General features: G+C 45.2%; 1 protein-coding gene across 1 annotated transcript in view; it reads right to left on the reverse strand.

Moving 5' to 3' along the window:
• TGM4 (transglutaminase 4) overlaps positions 1-17,062 on the reverse strand; it is a 29,885-nt gene extending 12,823 nt beyond the window's left edge. Inside the window, exons 1-7 of the mRNA XM_079947287.1 lie at positions 16,717-17,062; positions 16,419-16,576; positions 12,598-12,777; positions 11,706-11,812; positions 8,040-8,169; positions 3,677-3,795; positions 1,027-1,134 (exon numbers count right to left, since the gene is read on the reverse strand). Of these exons, the coding sequence (XP_079803413.1) occupies positions 1,027-1,134; positions 3,677-3,795; positions 8,040-8,169; positions 11,706-11,812; positions 12,598-12,777; positions 16,419-16,434 (660 nt within the window). The 5' untranslated portion in view covers positions 16,435-16,576; positions 16,717-17,062. The remainder of the gene's footprint in view (positions 1-1,026; positions 1,135-3,676; positions 3,796-8,039; positions 8,170-11,705; positions 11,813-12,597; positions 12,778-16,418; positions 16,577-16,716) is intronic.
• Between the last annotated feature and the right edge of the window lie 417 nt (positions 17,063-17,479).

A 17,479-nucleotide genomic window follows, 5' to 3' on the forward strand; every position in this document is an offset into this window, starting at 1 on the left:
ATAACATTTGTCGAAAAACCAGAAGCTTTTCTACTAGGAATTACATGTTCTGACATTTCAAAAGACCAGAAAAGACTGTTTATATATGTGACAACAGCTGCAAGGATACTACTAGTCCAAAGATGGAAAGAACCAGCAGTCCCAACTAGGGAAGAATGGCAAGCCAAACTGCTGAACTATGCTGAAATGGCAAAACTGACTGGGAGACTCAGGAATCAAGAAGATAACGACTTTAAAAAAGAACTGGGAAAATTCATAACTTACTTAGGAGACCATTGTAAACAAATAAAAACATTAGCTGGACTTTAAAAATGACTTGCAAAGAAACGAAAGACATGGATAATTTAGAGAGATGAAAACTGTGGAGAACGTAATGATATTTAGCTTTAAAAAAATTATTTTAAGGACCCATGGGGGAAGTCACGAGATTCAGAGAATCTCATATATGGATATGTTAAGAGTTTTTTTTCCTTTTTATTATTTTAAATTTGTTCTTGTGAAAACCAATAACAAATATTTCCAATAAAGAAAAAAGAGGGGGAAAGCAAGCCGTGCAGAGTGGCTGGGGCAAACCAGTCAGATGGGCAACATAAACATTTATTATTAATTAATTAATTAAATTTCTACCACTGAGCTATGGCTCCGGAAGGCCACACACTCCCTATCGCTGTATTATGCTATGGCCGCGACAGGTGTACAGGGCATGATCTGAAGCTATTGGGTAAGATTTCTTTTCCTAACCCCAAAGAATCCAATCTTGAGTTAAAAGATACATAGAAGAAGAAGAAGAAGAAGAAGAAGAAGAAGAAGAAGAAGAAGAATGAGAGTTTGGATTTGATATCCTGCTTTATCACTCCCTTTAAGGAGTCTCAAAGCGGCTAACATTCTCCTTTTCCCTTCCTCCCCCACAACAAACACTCTGTGAGATGAGTGGGGCTGAGAGACTTCAGAGAAGTGTGACTGGCCCAAGGTCACCCAGCAGCTGCATGTGGAGGAGCGGGGAATCGAACCCGATTCAGGACTTACCAATGCTGACATGGCCCTGGAGATGATCACAGGATCTTTCTTCGCCTTTGGTTTGAGCTGGCTTTTGTCCAGAAGGTACATGCAACAGTCCAAAACATCTTCCTCAAACTGTTTTGAGACAGAAAGCAAAGTCTTACATTTAAGCTGTGCACCGCAGGAAAAACAAACTAACAAACACCCTTTCCTTCAATTAACACAGCATAAAACTGCTGCTGAGATGTCAATACGTCATATGCAAACTTCAAATGAATTCAATGCTTGTGAAATGTGCGGTGTTGACACGCAGAAGGAAAAATGGGGCTGTCTCTTAAATCATTGCCGAATGATATTTAATCGGCGGCCTTGACAGAGAACAGCAGTGTCTGGAGACAAGACAGGTCATGCATCCACAGCAGTGACCACAGGTGAAATGACTGCTGGGAGGAGTACAGAGAGAAGAAATGCCATGTTGCATCTGTAGTTGTTAAACCATTGCTTTCATCTGCCCCAGCTGCAGCGAAACATGTCTCTCCCGTATCGGTCTCTATAGCCACACCAGGTGCTATAACTCTCCAATGGTTTGACTTCACCCCCAAAGGTAGGTTGCCATTGGGAGCCGAGGGCTCTTCTTGGATTTTTTTAAGCATTAAAAAATAATAATTGCCCGGACATTTTGCAGATTCACCGAAAATCTGCCTGGACACCATTTTGCAGCCAGATTCCTGGGAAAACTCAGACATACGGCAGCCCTACACAAAGGTGTACTCTATTGTCTCTTAAGGCAGACGGATGTCAACAGATGCCTACATAAAGCATTTGAGACACACAACATCTATGAATGTAGAAAGGGGTCTTCTTTTTTCCATGTACAAAATCTAGCAGTGCAACACACAAATTCTGTCTCTAAAGGCTTTTGAAAAGCCTGCTGAGAATTGTTGGGTGTATGTCAATATGGTACTGCCCTCTGCTGGTAGGAATACAATCTGTTTAAATGCAAATTTTCAGAGTTGCAAAGTTGCAAAGGGACCCTAAGGGTCATCTAGTCCAACCCCTGCAATTCAGTAATCTCAACATGCGGTCCCCCATCCAACTGACATGGTATTGTGTAGATGTGGTACAAAAGCAGACACTGGTGAGTGTCAGAGGCCAAAGCCTATTGTTTACCCTCAACACATCCTCTATTGTCCCCATTGGCAGGGCATAATAATAACAACAAGAACAGTAATACAGTGGAACCTGCTGTTACAGATGCTTCAGGTTACAGACTCTGCTAACCCAGAAATAGTACCTTGGGTTAAGAACTTTACCTCAGAATGAGAACAGAAATCGCGTGGCGGCAGTGGGAGGCCCCATTAGCTAAAGTGGTACCTCAGGTTAAGAACAGTTTCAGGTTAAGAACGGACCTCCAGAACAAATTAAGTTCTTAACCCGAGGTACCACTGTAATTAATAATAATAATAATAATAATAATAATAATAATAATAATAGTTGCTGTTCTATCAACAATGCCGAGGCGTAATTTCTCTGGGCTGCGTACAAAATTGTAAGTTGCTCAGGGGGTCAGGGGATGCTGATCAAATGTTGGGAGGAAAAACAGAAAACGGGTTGGTGGGGTTGGAATGAAATATCCTGAAGAGAAGCATGGCTCCTCAGTGTCTGCAACACTGAGCAAGAGCACTCCAAAATGCTGTTTTGTTGCTGCAGGCTTCTCTAATAGAGGACTTAGGTTTTTGAGTGCCTGGAAGTAACTTGGGGCTATCCTAAAAACAGGGGCGTCGTGACACCCGGGCGTCGTGACACCCAGGGCAGGGCATCGCTACATAGGGCGCATGTGGGGCATTGCTACGTACGACGCATGCAGCATACGTAGCGACGCCGCACATGCGCTGCACATAGCGGTTTGCCGGCGACGCCGCTCCAGCGCCGTATGGACGGTGCCGGAATCCCTCCGTCGACACTACAGCCGCGAACGGAGGTTCCTCTACATGCAGCTGTAGTGGCAACAGAGGGATCCCACCGCTGTTCGTACGGCGCTCATGCGGCGCCGGCAGCAAACCGCTATGTACAGCGCATGTGCAGCGTTATTATGGTGCACGCGTGCAGCGCCGTACATGCGCTGTTCATAGCGGTTTGTCGCTGGCGCCAGGATCCTCTGCTCATGACTGTTGTAATTTAGATATTATATTTTATGTGAGGAATCATTGGGCAACTTGTTAAGTTGTGGGTGAACATATCAGACGACACAGCGATTCTTCAAACAGCTCTTGTTTATTCACAGGCCAGAACAGAACAGAACTGAAGGGTTCAGCCAGCCTGCTTATATAGAACTCCACTACAACGCAACTGTAACACTTTCTGTAACTATCCAATCACTGAACATCACTTTCAATCCTTTATTTGCATATGTGGACCTGAGTGAAAACTATCTACAGTATCCCCCTGCTGGCCCAGGGTGAGAACTTCAGTACATAACACAACTGCAACAAGTGAAGATGTCCTTTCCCCCCTCCCCATGCCCCTACTCCTGAAATTCCTCTCCTCCCATCTCAAAAAACAAACAACCCCAAGCCTAAACAGGATTCCAAGGCTGCTGTTTGTGGTTGCTGGAACCTCACACAGAAATTGCAACCTGCTTACATCCAGACAGAAAGAGAAACATGCAAGTCTTTACCTGCCCAAAATTCCAAGGTCTTCCACGTATCATTTTTGTTGATCCAACGTAGAGATAGCCGGTGTCGTTGAGCACGTACTCGGCTCTTTCAGCATCACCAGGCATGAAGACAGAATCCGCTAAAGAAAATATGTGAGTGTGTTAATTCTTTTTTTCAGGAAGTCTAACTGGGGAGAAACTGGGCAAACGACATACTTGCGGCTTTCAGGCAGTAGGAAATTGATGGATAGACAGATAAGAACACTGATGGGCTCAAAACTATCAATTTGCATTCTGGCTTTCCAGTCCCAGCTATGGATCCCATCCACATTAACAAAATGGCCCGCTATATACAGTGGTGCCTCGCAAGACGAAATTAATCCGTTTGGTGAGTCTCTTCGTATAGCGTTTTTTTCGTCTTGCGAAGCAAGCCCATTGACAGCTTAGCGGATTAGCGCTATTAGCGGTTTAGCGGCTTTTAGTGGCTTTTAGCGGCTTTTAGCGGCTTATCAGCTTAGCGGATCAGCTGATAAGCGGCTTAGCTGCTTAGAAAAAGGGGGGGAAAGGGGCAAAAACCCGCAGGAACTCGCAAGACATTTTCGTCTTGCAAAGCAAGCCCATAGGGAAATTCGTTTTGCGAAGCGCCTCCAAAACGGAAAACCCTTTCGTCTAGCGGGTTTTCCGTCTTGCGAGGCGTTCGTCTTGCGGGGCACCACTGTATATTTCTTTTTCTCATTATAAAGTATGTTCAGTGATTTGGGGGGGGGGGGATACTCAACAGTATGAAATACCAACATGTTTTTCTAGAAGAAAAGCATTGAATAACAAAGATAAAGGACCCCTGGACAGTTAAGTCCAGGCAAAGGCGACTCTGGGGTTGCGGCTCTCATCTCTCTTTCAGGCCAAGGGAGCTGACATTTGTCCACAGACAGCTTTCCGGGTCATGTGGCCAGCAGGACTAAACCGCTTCTGGAGCAACGGGACACCGTGACGGAAACCAGAGCGCATGGAAATGCCATTTACTTTCCCGTCGCAGTAGTACCTATTCATCTACTTGCACTGGCATGCTTTTGAACTGCTAGGTTGGCAGGAGCTGGGACAGAGCAACGGGAGCTCACCTCGTCGCGTGGATCTGAACCGCCGACCTTCAGATTAGCAAGCCCAAGAGGCTCAGTGAATAAACCTCTTCTTGAATCAGATATAAAATTTGACTCTTTTTTCTTTACTTTCCCCTCCTTTTTTTGCCCTTAACTTAGCTGGTTCTATTTTTAACTTTTAGAAGTCCTCTGTCTTGGACTGATGAAGACATACACGGAGAGATGACGGGGGAATGATGAGGGGCTCAGAGTGGGAGACAGAGAAAAAGGGATCTCCCAGGGTGGGAGGCTGGGGGAAGAAACAGAAGTTCCCAGGTGAGAGCTGGGAAAGGTCTACTTTTCTGTATATGGATAAATGATATTGGGATAGTTAGTTAGTTAGTTACAGTCATACCTCGGGTTACAGACGCTTAAGGTTTATTTGTGTGTTGCGGACCACCGAAACCCGGAAGTACCGGAACGGGTTACTTCCGGGTTTCGGTGGTCACGCATACGCAGAAGCACTAAATTGTGCTTTGCGCATGCGCAGACGTGCCGAATCGCAATCCGTATGTGCGCAGATGCGCCGCTGCAGGTTGTGGACACTGCGGGTTGCGGGTGAGCATCCTGCACGGATCACGTTCGCAACCCGAGCGTCCACTGTACAGTGGTACCTCGGGTTAAGAACTTAATTTGTTCTGGAAGTCTGTTCTTAACCTGAAACTGTTCTTAACCTTAAGCACCAGTTTAGCTAATGGGGCCTCCCGCTGCCGCCACGCGATTTCTGTTCTCATCCTGAAGCAAAGTTCTTAACCCAAGGTACTATTTCTGGGTTAGCGGAGTCTGTAACCTGAAGTGTATGTAACCCGAGGTACCACTGTAGTTTCTTTCTTTCTTTCTTTCTTTCTTTCTTTCTTTCTTTCTTTCTTTTTCTTTCTTTCATCCTTTGCCTCTTTATTTTTTGGTTTTTTATCTTTTTTCTCGTTTTGGCTTTTCTGTATCTTGTTTGGCTTTTATTTTTGTATTTTTGTATTGTATTTTTGTTTGGCTTTTATTGCACCTCACGTTGAAAACTTTCAATAAAAATATTTACCAAAAAAGAAAAGGAAAAAAGAATCTGCCCCTGCTGGATTCACTCCGTCCATGGTTCAGCGAGAGGCTGCCTAACTCACTCCTGTGTGCACACAAGGGACATTGCTTTTCTCCAGAAACAGCTCCCATCTGGGTAAGGGCTGAGCCTTAGTTTGACCAGAGCTTTTTCCCCTCAGCCGGAACTCTCTGGAACTCAGTTCCGGCCCCTCTCAGGTGGGCGCCACTGCCATTATAACAAGGGAGGCGTTCATGGTGAATTCTGGCACCTCTTTTTCTAGAAAAACAGCACTGAGTTTGAGAGTGGATGAGTGGGAGCATGCACACCAGAAAGGGGAAAATATTGTTGCTTTTCAGAACTACTTCTGCCAACTGTTGTGCATGCTGAAAGCATGACCCTTTCGTGGTGGTTTAACCTGAGGTACATTTGGCTGCAAAGCAGACAGCCAATAAAACAGATCGCATTCCCAGTAGCAACTATGCCATTTATACCCGCCCCCTACTGCTGGCTCTCTTCATTCACAAGCACAATATTTTCAAACAAATTATTGGAACAGAGCCGTTGTTATCCACTCATCCCAAGAGAATGCCAAAGCGTGTTCTCCTTCATGGAGAGCACGTGTTGCGGTGGGGGCCGCCAGGACACTCCAAAGTTGGGGGGGGCGGGCTAATTGATCGTTGGCCACTGATGCGATTGGGGCTTCCCTTGTTGTTGGGAAGAAGTTAATGTTGCCATTTATTGATTGACAGCCAGAAATAGTAAAACTCCTTGCACGAGGCTAGGGCTTCCTCTTTTCGCCCGTGCATTGGATTGCCCGTCCCTCCCTCCCTAGAATAGGGTTGTTCGCTTTGACCTTGCTATGCCTGTCATGGGGTCGTCTGCTTTGGAGCGGGGGCCTGGTAGGAATTTTGTCCATCTGACTGATTGGCTGGGGCCATTCGGTTTTTGCCTAAAGGTAAAGGTAAAGGTAAAGGTAAAGGTACCCCTGCCCGTACGGGCCAGTCTTGACAGACTCTGGGGTTGTGCGCCCATCTCACTTAAGAGGCCGGGGGCCAGCGCTGTCCGGAGACACTTCCGGGTCACGTGGCCAGCGTGACATCGCTGCTCTGGCCAGAGCCAGAGCCAGAGCCGCACACGGAAACGCCGTTTACCTTCCCGCTGGTAAGCGGTCCCTATTTATCTACTTGCACCCGGAGGCGCTTTCGAACTGCTAGGTTGGCAGGCGCTGGGACCGAGCAGCGGGAGCGCACCCCGCCGCAGGGATTCGAACCGCCGACCTTTCGATCGGCAAGTCCTAGGCGCTGAGGCTTTAACCCACAGCGCCACCTGCGTCCCCGGTTTTTGCCTACTGCGTAGCAAATCGTCACAACTTGTAAGGTTCGCGGTTAGGCATTGGTTTATGGTTTGGTTGGTTGAGGGGCATGGATTGGCTGTGCCTGCCCCTCTAATGCTGCTGCTGCAAGGGATTTCGTTAATGGAATTGGGAGCTAACTATTGCTTGTCCACTCTGACAAGGGGGCTCGGGCCATAGCAATGAGCTCCTGGTTGCATTTGGGGTGAGGGCAGGTTCCCTGCTCCACGTAACCCCCAAGTGTATTCCCCCATTCTGACTTTCGCATCGTGCGGAATGTCAGGCTGTTCCCCATGGTGGGGGCAGATAGTCGCAACCAATGCCTACGCAACCACTCACAAATTTGTATTTTAATAAAGTTGTGGCCAAAATTATGCCAAAAATCTTAAACAAAAATTTCTGTGTGATGTGTGAGTTATTGGGGTGGACCTGGGGACCTCGACATGCAAATAAAACTCTTGTCTCCACAGCATTCAAAGCAGATGGATGCTGGGAAATGTAGTTTCTTAATGGTTCTAGGAATGGTGGCTTTGTGAGGGGAAAACTACAACTCCCAAGATTACATGAGAGACATCATGTGTTTTTAATGTCCCACAGGCAGGGTTTTATGGGCAATTTTTCAGTGTGTTGAAATGTACCCCTGCTTATGTTTAAACAGGGTTGCAATAATTAAACTGTGAGCAGCGACAGAAGGAAGTTTCATAACCTGATGACCTCATTTAAAAATATCATACACCTCATAGAATCTCTGCAAAACCAGCTTTCGTTGCATTTATGAGGAAAAGAGCTAAACAAGAGACACATTTTTTAAAGTTAACCTTATATTATAGCAATATGAATTAAATCTCATTAAGTCACACGAATTACCTTCGCACCAGGGATTGAACAAAACGTAGACACATTTTTTATCAGGAGTATAAACGTTAGGTCCTGTGATCACATTTAGAAGATATTTTCCAATAATTGCATCTGCTGGACTGGTTACAACTATGCGGCACTAAGAAAAACACAAGAACATCATAGGGCTATAATAGTGTACATGATAATTAGGTATCCCCATTACTCCATTTAAATGTGAACACACCCTAGTCCAGATGGTCTAGTGTCTTAGTTATTAAACAACCAGCTTCCAGAAAACATGGAACAAGCAAAACTAACATTAAAAACATCTGCCCAATTTATTTATTTCATAAAATTCACACACCAATTGATTGTAAAACAAACAAAAACACCTCAAAGCGGTTTACAAAAATATTCTGGTTAAAGAGAGAAGAAATTCTTCTACTGAACCTCTTCCACTGGAAATGCAAATAATGGAAGTTGGAAAGTGGGAAGGCAGAATTCTGCATCAATTACTTGGGAATGCACCCCAAAACAGGCGATTTTGTGGGACAGATTTTTTGTGGGACAGAGGAAATGCACTTGGATGTTTTGTACAAACATCAACACCAGGGGTCAGCAACCTTTTTTAGCCATGGGCCGTTCCACCATCCCTCAGACCATGTCGGGGGCCGGACTATATTTTTTTTTTTGGGGGGGAGAGAATGGACGAATTCCCATGCCCCACAAATAACCCAGAGATGCATTTTAAATAAAAGGACACATTCTACTCATGTAAAAACATGTGGATTCCCAGAGCACCCGCGGGCTGGATTAAGAAAGCAATTGAGCCGCATCTGGCCCCCGAGCCTTAGGTTGCCTACCACTGATCTACACCGCTATCATTGCTGCTAAGCATTCCCCTGCATCGAGGTTCCTTGAACGTTTCAAAAGAAAGACTGATAAGAAGTCTAGTACAGAATATGCAGTACATTTTTTCGGGGGGGGGGGGGACACAGGGGTACACGTACCCCTAAACATTTTGTGAATCTAACAGGAGAAGAAACTAAAAATTAAAAAAAAAATTAGATTCTTCTCTAGCACGGTGAATCGTCAGTTCCGTTGCTACCCCTGATGGCGGCCTCATTTCCTGTCACAGTGTTTCCTGAGCCTCAGACGGAAGCGGGCATTTAACATGTGAAGCAGTGTGGAATGTGGATGTGTGGTGTTTTACTGATGAAAGTTTGGCCTCTCTGAGGGACAGTATTTCAATACGAGTAGGAAAATTACTATTTTTGAAAGGACGACATCTGGCAACGGATACCAACAGCAAGCAGAGGGATCAGGAAGATGTTAGTGCACACAACCTCATGCTAATGCAGAAGTTACTGAGAGCTGTCAGCTGTGTAATATGAGGTAATGCATGTTCTTTGTACTTTTGTCCATCTATTGTATTTATTTCCCCTGCTTTGAACTATAAAATGGTGATTATCTTGAGTCAAAATGAGAGTACCCCTGAACATTTTTAAAGAAAAACAACAACTGAGTATATGCAACACCACGCCTGTGGTAACAGTTAACAAATGAAGTGGTTTACAGTAATTTAGGATAGCAACAGTAAACGGGTTAACATTAGCTGTTTTTTATGGTTGCGTTTATATTTGTAAGCTGCTTTGAACAGCTCCTCCAGGGAGGGAAGAGCAGAGAACTATGACTTTCCACGATCAATTGCACCAGCTGTTTTAGCAGCCACATGGCCCTGAGTGCTCACTGGAAGGACAGATCCTGAAGCTGAGGCTCCAATACTTTGGTCACCTCATGAGAAGAGAAGACTCCCTGGAAAAGACCCTGATGTTGGGAAAGATGGAGGGCACAAGGAGAAGGGGACGACAGAGGACGAGATGGTTGGACAGTGTTCTCGAAGCTACCAGCATGAGTTTGACCAAACTGGGAGAGGCAGTGGAAGACAGGAGTGTCTGGCATGCTCTGGTCCATGGGGTCACGAAGAGTCGGACACGACTAAACAACTAAACAACAACAACCCTCTTGTCACAATGCTTGCCAAGGACCCTGTCCCTCCATAACAGAAAGGTAGTTGAGACATCCCCCATCTGAGGGGATGGGATACAGGTCCACCTATTTCTCTCCTGTAAGACAGAACAGCTCTTAATTTCCATGTATCTTCAGACTAGGTATTGAAGTATTGAAACAAGTGGTGTAGCGTGGGTTCTCGGTTCCCGGGGTGCACGTGTGTGTGCCGGCAGTGGAGGTGCCAGCCCAAACCTTCACCACCAACTGAGCCAGCAGAGAGTGAGGCAAGGGGAGGGAGAAAGAGGTTTGCGGCTGCCCTACTATGAGGGCAGACCTGAGGACTCTGGAGCCCATTTGCGGAGGAGGAGGCAGTACAATACAATACAAATCTTTATTACGGTCCTAGACCAGCATTAAAGGGTGGGATACAGTCATTTAAAATCTGAAAAGCGTTTTGGAAAGCTAAAAGGTATTAAAACAGAAGGTGAGAAGAATTTAAAAGAAGGGATAGGAGCATTGGGTGAATGTGGGAGAGCATCAAAGGTTGATACAGTGAGGGGGGGGAAGTATTTGATCCCCAGCTAAATTTGCCCATTTGTCTTCTGGGTTTCTGGGGGTTTTCTTGTTGTTGTTCTGTCTCTCACAGCTACAATAAACCTACCATTAAAATTCTGGACTGGTCATTTCATGGGCAAATTTAGCAGGGGATCAAATACACCCCCCCCCACTGTATATAAAAGACTATCAATTTACAGAGCACTCTGATATATTCATTAAATCTGATTTGTGGCACAGGTCATCCTCCGACGATACTCCTCCTTCCTCCTTCTCGGCCAGCCCAGGGACGGGGTGCATGCAAGCATCCCATTGCTGGCCTTGGGGGGTAAGGAGGTGCCGCTGGTGCCCCAGCCCTGAAGGCCCAGCCTGCGTGCCACACCTGGTTGTGCCCTCTGCATCCTTTACAAAATCTCTGTCCAGGGCCACGGCCCCCTGGCCCTTCCCACTCTATTCCCCTGATTAAAACATGGATGGTGACAGTGGTAAAGGTAAAGGGACCCCTGACCGTTAGGTCCAGTCGCGACCGACTCTGGGGTTGCAGTGCTCATCTCGCTTTATTGGCCGAGGGAGCCAGATTGCAGCTTCCGGGTTATGTGGCCAGCACGACTAAGCCACTTCTGGCGAACCAGAGCAGCGCACGGAAACGCCGTTTACCTTCCCGCCAGAGCGGTACCTATTGATCTACTTGCACTTTGACGTGCTTTTGAACTGCTAGGTTGGCAGGAGCAGGGACCGAGCAACGGGAGCTCACCCCATCGCAGGGATTCAAACCGCCGACCTTCTGATTGGCAAGTCCTAGGCTCCGTGGTTTAACCCACAGCGCCACCTGCGTCCTTGGTAAATTACAGAAGGGACATCTCTCAGAAGTCCTACCACACATAGAAACAGCCCCCCTCCCCCCAAGTTGGAACGCAACTGAACTCAGTGTTCTGGATTACCTGGGTCCCTTGAGCACCCCTATATCACATTCTGGATATCATGAAGGGTATCACAAATAAAATACCGTAGTGAAAAGTCTTGACGTGAAATGACATCCACCCTGAAGAGCAATTTAAACCACCTTCTGTTTGGTAGCCATAAAATGTAAATGGCCATTTCAGTCTAGGCTATCTCAAACATATGTACCTCCTTCCCATTTGTTTGACAAATCTTGGCATTCCAGGATTGATCTGTCTGTCCTGATCTTGCATTCATGGATAGAAGAGTCCCATTGGATTGCATTGGTTTTTCACCTGGAAGGACACAAATTCACAAAGAACAACATCAAAAAATTCAAAAAAAGTGTCAGCAGCAAATATGACAATAGCCTTTGTTTTCACGCCTCATCTCTGAAGCATTTTCTACTGTGCAGAGAAGGATGCTGAAGATGCAAAATAATTTTGCTAAGTGGCTTGTGTGTTTCCTCTAATACAACAGTCCCAAGAGATAAGCAATACATTGTATTCACAATCTCTTTACCACACAATTTGGCGTCTGAGGTAGAATCACAAAACCCTTGATTAAACAAAGCATTCCTGTTTCTAATCCTTAGAAAATATGAAAGCTTAGCAGCGTGTGTTGTTCTTTCTGTACTCAAGGAGTAGCGTGGCTTCAAAGATTATGATGTTGTTACATTGCTAAAGCCAAGCAACTCTCAGTGTGATCAGTGCCTGGAAGAGATTTAGTTGAGATTCCCGCATTGGACTAGAAGACCCCTGGGATCCCTTCCAATCTATGATTCTATGGTAGTCTACCTGGAAGAGATTACCTGGGAAATCAGTGGAATAATAAACAACATGGATCTTCAGCTCTGGTTCCTGTCTTGAGTTCCATTTCTCTTCTCAACACATATAAAAATATCCGCATTCGAAGCCATTCAGAAAACCAAACAAATACTTTCAAATTTTATCGAACTTGCCCACTGTGTCTGCCTGACCCTGATAGCAGATTGTGGCATCTCTGAAGGACAAATGTCTGAATTACTCTGCTGTATTCCTAGACAACCTGGGATGAATCAAGCCATGTTTTGCTCGCTTACCAATTCTGAGCTGCAGTGTGACTTTGTCATTGTTGTTCAGCTCCCTGCTTAAAGTCAGCTTCAACTCAAAAGGCTGCCCACGTCTCACAATCAGGCTGCCATTGTTGTAGTCACCGGTGTGATGGAGGCGGGTATTCTGCTCTCTGAGGAAATCGATTCCAGTAACCTTCAGCGGATCCCCTGGAAAAGATGGTAAAGAAGGCAATAATAAAACAACAACAACAACAACAACATATTTATACCCAGGCCTCCCCAGCCACTCTGGGCAGCTTCCAACAAAATATTAAAAATACAATAGAACACCAGACATTAAAAATTCCCTGTGCAGGCCTGCTGCGTTTCCATGCTGGGTACAAAGAAGGGATGCAGGTGTTAGACCACAGCGCCTCTTGGGCTGGCCGATCATAAGGTCGGGGGTTCGAATCCCTGCAACAGGGTAAGCTCCCATTGCTCTGTTCCAGCTCCTGCCCACCTAGCAGTTCGAAAGCACGCCAGTGCAAGTAGATAAATAGGTACCACTGTGGCGGGAAGGTAAATGGTGTTTCTGTGCGCTCTGGTTTCCATCACTGTGTCCCATTGCGCCAGAAGCAGTTTAGTCATGCTGGCCACATGACCCAGAAAGCTGTCTGTGGACAAATGCTGGCTCCCTTGGCCTGAAAGCGAGATGATCGCCGCACCCCGTAGTTGCCTTTGACTGGACTTAACCATCCAGGGGGCCTTTACCTTTTGTAAGCTTATACATGTTGTAGCATTAACATTGCCTTTAAACTTCAGAAACCACCAAGCTGAATGAGACGCCAGCCTCCCCTAATACGCAGGCAAACATGAAAACCATTGCCCTAAATGGCCTCGGCCCAGTATACCTGAAGGAGCATCTCCACCCATCGTTCAGGCTGAGGTCCACCTCTGAGGGCCTTCTGGCGGTACCCTCACTGCAAGAAGTGAGGTTACAGGGAAGCAGGCAGAGGGCCTTCTCAGTAGTGGCACCCACCCTGTGGAACGCCCTCCCATCAGATGTCAAGGAGATAAACAACTACCAGACTTTTAGAAGACATCTGAAGGCAGCCCTGTTTAGGGAAGCTTTTAATGTTTAATAGGTTATTGTATTTTAATATTCTGTTGGAAGCTGCCCAGAGTGGCTGGGGAAACCCAGCCAGATGGGCAGAGTATAATTCATAAATTATTATTATTATTCCATCAGCCACAACCAGCAAGGCCAATTGTCAGGGATGGTGGGAGTTGTAGTCCTACAACATCTGTAAAGAACCACTTTGGCTCCTGTTCTGAAAGAGCTCATCCTCTGCCATTTTCTACTGAGAATCCTCCTCTCTTCTTCACACCATTGGACAAAAAATTGACCCAGAACACCCCAGATTTTGGTTGTCTCTGCTGGAAGAGATACTACTTCCACTTATGCCAGCGTAGCAAGTGTGGCAAAGATCGGGCTGCCAATTTGGTGCCCCCCCTCTCTTTTCTTTACATATAGAAGGAAGTTGATTAGCTTATGCCTGATATCACCTTTATACCGTATTGGCCTGAATATAAGCCACACCCAAATATAAGCTGTACCTTTAAAATTCAGGGGGGGGGGGGTAGGAAAAAAAGACAATACCCGAATATAAGCCGCTCCCTTAAAATTCTGCAGGCACTCACACCCTTCCGTTTTACCGTAGGTCTGTTTCAGCAGCGATATCGTGAAAGCCCATTTTTGTAAGGTTGTGAATTTAAGTTTCACTTTAACGTTTCACGGTCAAAATTTTTGAAAAAGAAAATAAAACTAAGGCCAATACGGTAATATCACCACAGCTGAAGGAAAGCAGGAAATAATAAAGGTGCCCCAGAAATCTCCTCTAATCAAATGCCTACCGCAATTGTTTGCTCATTACAAAGTGGAGAAGTTCCTTTTAAAGGAAATAAAAAGGCTTTCTTCTCTGTTAAGCAAACAAGAACAGGATACAAGGGGTAATAATTTGGCATGGGGAAAATGTGTCCAAGATGAATTTATTCTCTATGGCTAGTCATGCATGATCCGCTCCTCAAAAACTGCGTACACTGTCAACACCGGGGAATTGTTTTCTACGTCAATGGACACTTAGCTTGCATTCTCCATGGGCAGATTCCAGGTGTGCTTTTGAGCCTCTCTTCATCTTTTGACGTGCATATGTGAAAGACAGGTTACTTCTACTCTAGCCCTTTTCTCTGGAATTGCCACAACCGGCTCCTAAACCTTTTACAGAGAATCCACACAATGTCATTGTGACATTTATAGTGTTTTCTGTGTTTCCCCCCTAATCCCCCCCTCCAAAAAACCCTGATTTTATTTCTGCAATAAAACACAACAGTAGTTGAAAGTATGTACAGGAAAGCACTATTGCAGTTTCGAAGAGCAACTGTGCCTTTAATTAAATGATTCCTGTTTGCTTTTTTGCTTTTTACTTGTCATGCATGCTCACAAAACCATTAAAAAACTATTAGTCATGCTGATAAGAAAATAGGACCTTTACCCTGTTTCCTTGATAGCACAGGGATGGAAAAACGAGGAAATCCCAACGAAAGAACAGTGGCAAGAAAAATTGATGAGCTACGCAGAGCTGGCTGCATTGACATACAAATTGTGGGACAAGGACAACTGTGACTTTAAGGAAGAATGGGAGCTTTTTACAAATTATCTAAAAAGACAACAAAATGAATTGGATTCCTTGGCAGGTTTTGAATAAACATACGCAAATTTATTGGTTGATAACATGGCAGATAGATAATGTAAGGATATGTGTAATTTCATAACATGCAGAGAATAATATGTGCTGAGAAATCAGAGAGAGGCGCTGAGGGAAGTTTTTTTGGGGGGGAGGGAGGGTTTGAAGGAGGGAGGGGAAAAATAATGTATATGATATGTTTTGATAATTTGTTGTGCTGAAATTGCTAATAAAAACATTAGAAAAAGAAAATAGGACCTTTACTACATAGTAATATACATTACTATGTATATTGCGAAGGGACGCAGGTGGCGCTGTGGGTTAAAGCCTCAGCGCCTAGCACTTGCCGATCGAAAGGTTGGCGGTTCGAATCCCTGCGGCGGGGTGCGCTCCCGCTGCTCGGTCCCAGCGCCTGCCAACCTAGCAGTTCGAAAGCACCTCCGGGTGCAAGTAGATAAATAGGGACCGCTTACCAGCGGGAAGGTAAACGGCGTTTCCGTGTGCGGCTCTGGCTCGCCAGAGCAGCGATGTCACGCTGGCCACGTGACCCGGAAGTGTCTCCGGACAGCGCTGGCCCCTGGCCTCTTAAGTGAGATGGGCGCACAACCCCAGAGTCTGTCAAGACTGGCCCGTACGGGCAGGGGTACCTTTACCTTTTACCTTTAATATACATGAACCCAGCGGGTTTTTTTTCTGGGGGACTGTAGGGGTACACATATCCCTAAACATTTTGTGAATCTAAGTTTGGCCTCATTGAGGGGCAGTATTTCAACATGAGTAGAAAAAGGAGAGTACCCTTAAACAAATTTTTAGGGGAAAAAGCACTGCATGAACCTCACAGGCTTTTTAAATGGGTCTGTTAGTTCTTTTAGAGTATATAGCATAGGGACACAAACTTAAAGGGCATTATACCCATGTCATCTGAAGATCAAAGAGCGGCACTCCAACATTTATTAAACAATTATAGGTGTTGGCTCTAAATCTCAGGGGCTGATGTGCCCATAAATCCTCAGCAGTAAACTCATAAAATCATTTCATTGCAGGTTGTGTTACCCAGGGCTATCAGATAGAAGCAAAGAGGAAGAAATCAATTCGAGGAGAACTAAACATTCTTTATGTACTTACCAGCTGCTTTGCTCATGGTTTCTCCTGGGCTTAGCTTCTGTACGACTTGCACAGGCAGGAGCGGCCGGTCCCACGTTTTTCTGACTGGGCTGAAGGAAGCTGCCTCCTATATATCAGGTTCTTTGAGGTGTTAGAATGCACATTGCAAGGAGGTGGGGCTAGGAAAGAGGAAATTGAAATGCAAGAACAACTTCCAAAGTTTGCAGCGAGCATGAAACCATCCTAAGTAGCCGAAAAGACATGTGCCAATTAACGCCGTGACAGGTGGCTTATCTGAAATCAAGTGAAAGTCACTCACATGCCTTGCTTTTTCATTCACAATTTGGATGAAATGGAGTGTATCAAAATGGCCATCAGAAGAACTTTACTCCTTAAGGGAACATCGTTTCTCCCGTTAAGTCAAAGGTTTGGTCGACTTATTGGTTTAATCAACTGCTCTGGTCATGGATTTTAGTGGCGTCAGGATCAAGGACTCACTAAAACTCTATCATCCTTATCTGTAGCCAGCTGAGGCTGAAAGCAGAGGAAACCTGCACAGATATTTATTTAAGGTTGGCATTTTCAAATACAGAATATTTTATTCATTTATTAAGTTTGTTAGTTGTTTTGTCTTGCCCAGGGCAACCCAAAGTGACTTACAACCAAATGCCCCACGCGTATAGATACTTTAAAACCAGGAGGTGGTGGGAATAAAAATTAATTTCTTCTTCCCTGAGTAGTTCAAATTTCCTGCTCAACCCAAGCAAAATACAATGGGGTGGTAAAATCATGGTGTTGTTAAGCTTGACCCACACAAGGGCTGTTGGGATGATTACCTGAGTTTTATGTGGTTTTCTTTGGAAGAGAGTTATGGAAGTTTTTAGCAGTGTTAGAAGCTTAGATATATCATCTAGGCGCCAAATGGCTCCTTAAACCAGGGTTACAGTTGCCAAAATGGAATGCCTAGTTGCCATGTTTGGGCCAGATGGCTTGAAAGTTGTATTTTTCAATACGACTTTTGGGTTCCTGAAATTCATTCTGATTGTGTAGATAAAGTATCACAGATAGAATTCGAAAGGATG

The sequence above is a fragment of the Podarcis cretensis genome, assembly GCF_951804945.1.
Source record: "Podarcis cretensis genome assembly, chromosome: 12".
In the NCBI taxonomy this organism is placed as follows: Eukaryota; Metazoa; Chordata; class Lepidosauria; order Squamata; family Lacertidae; genus Podarcis; species Podarcis cretensis.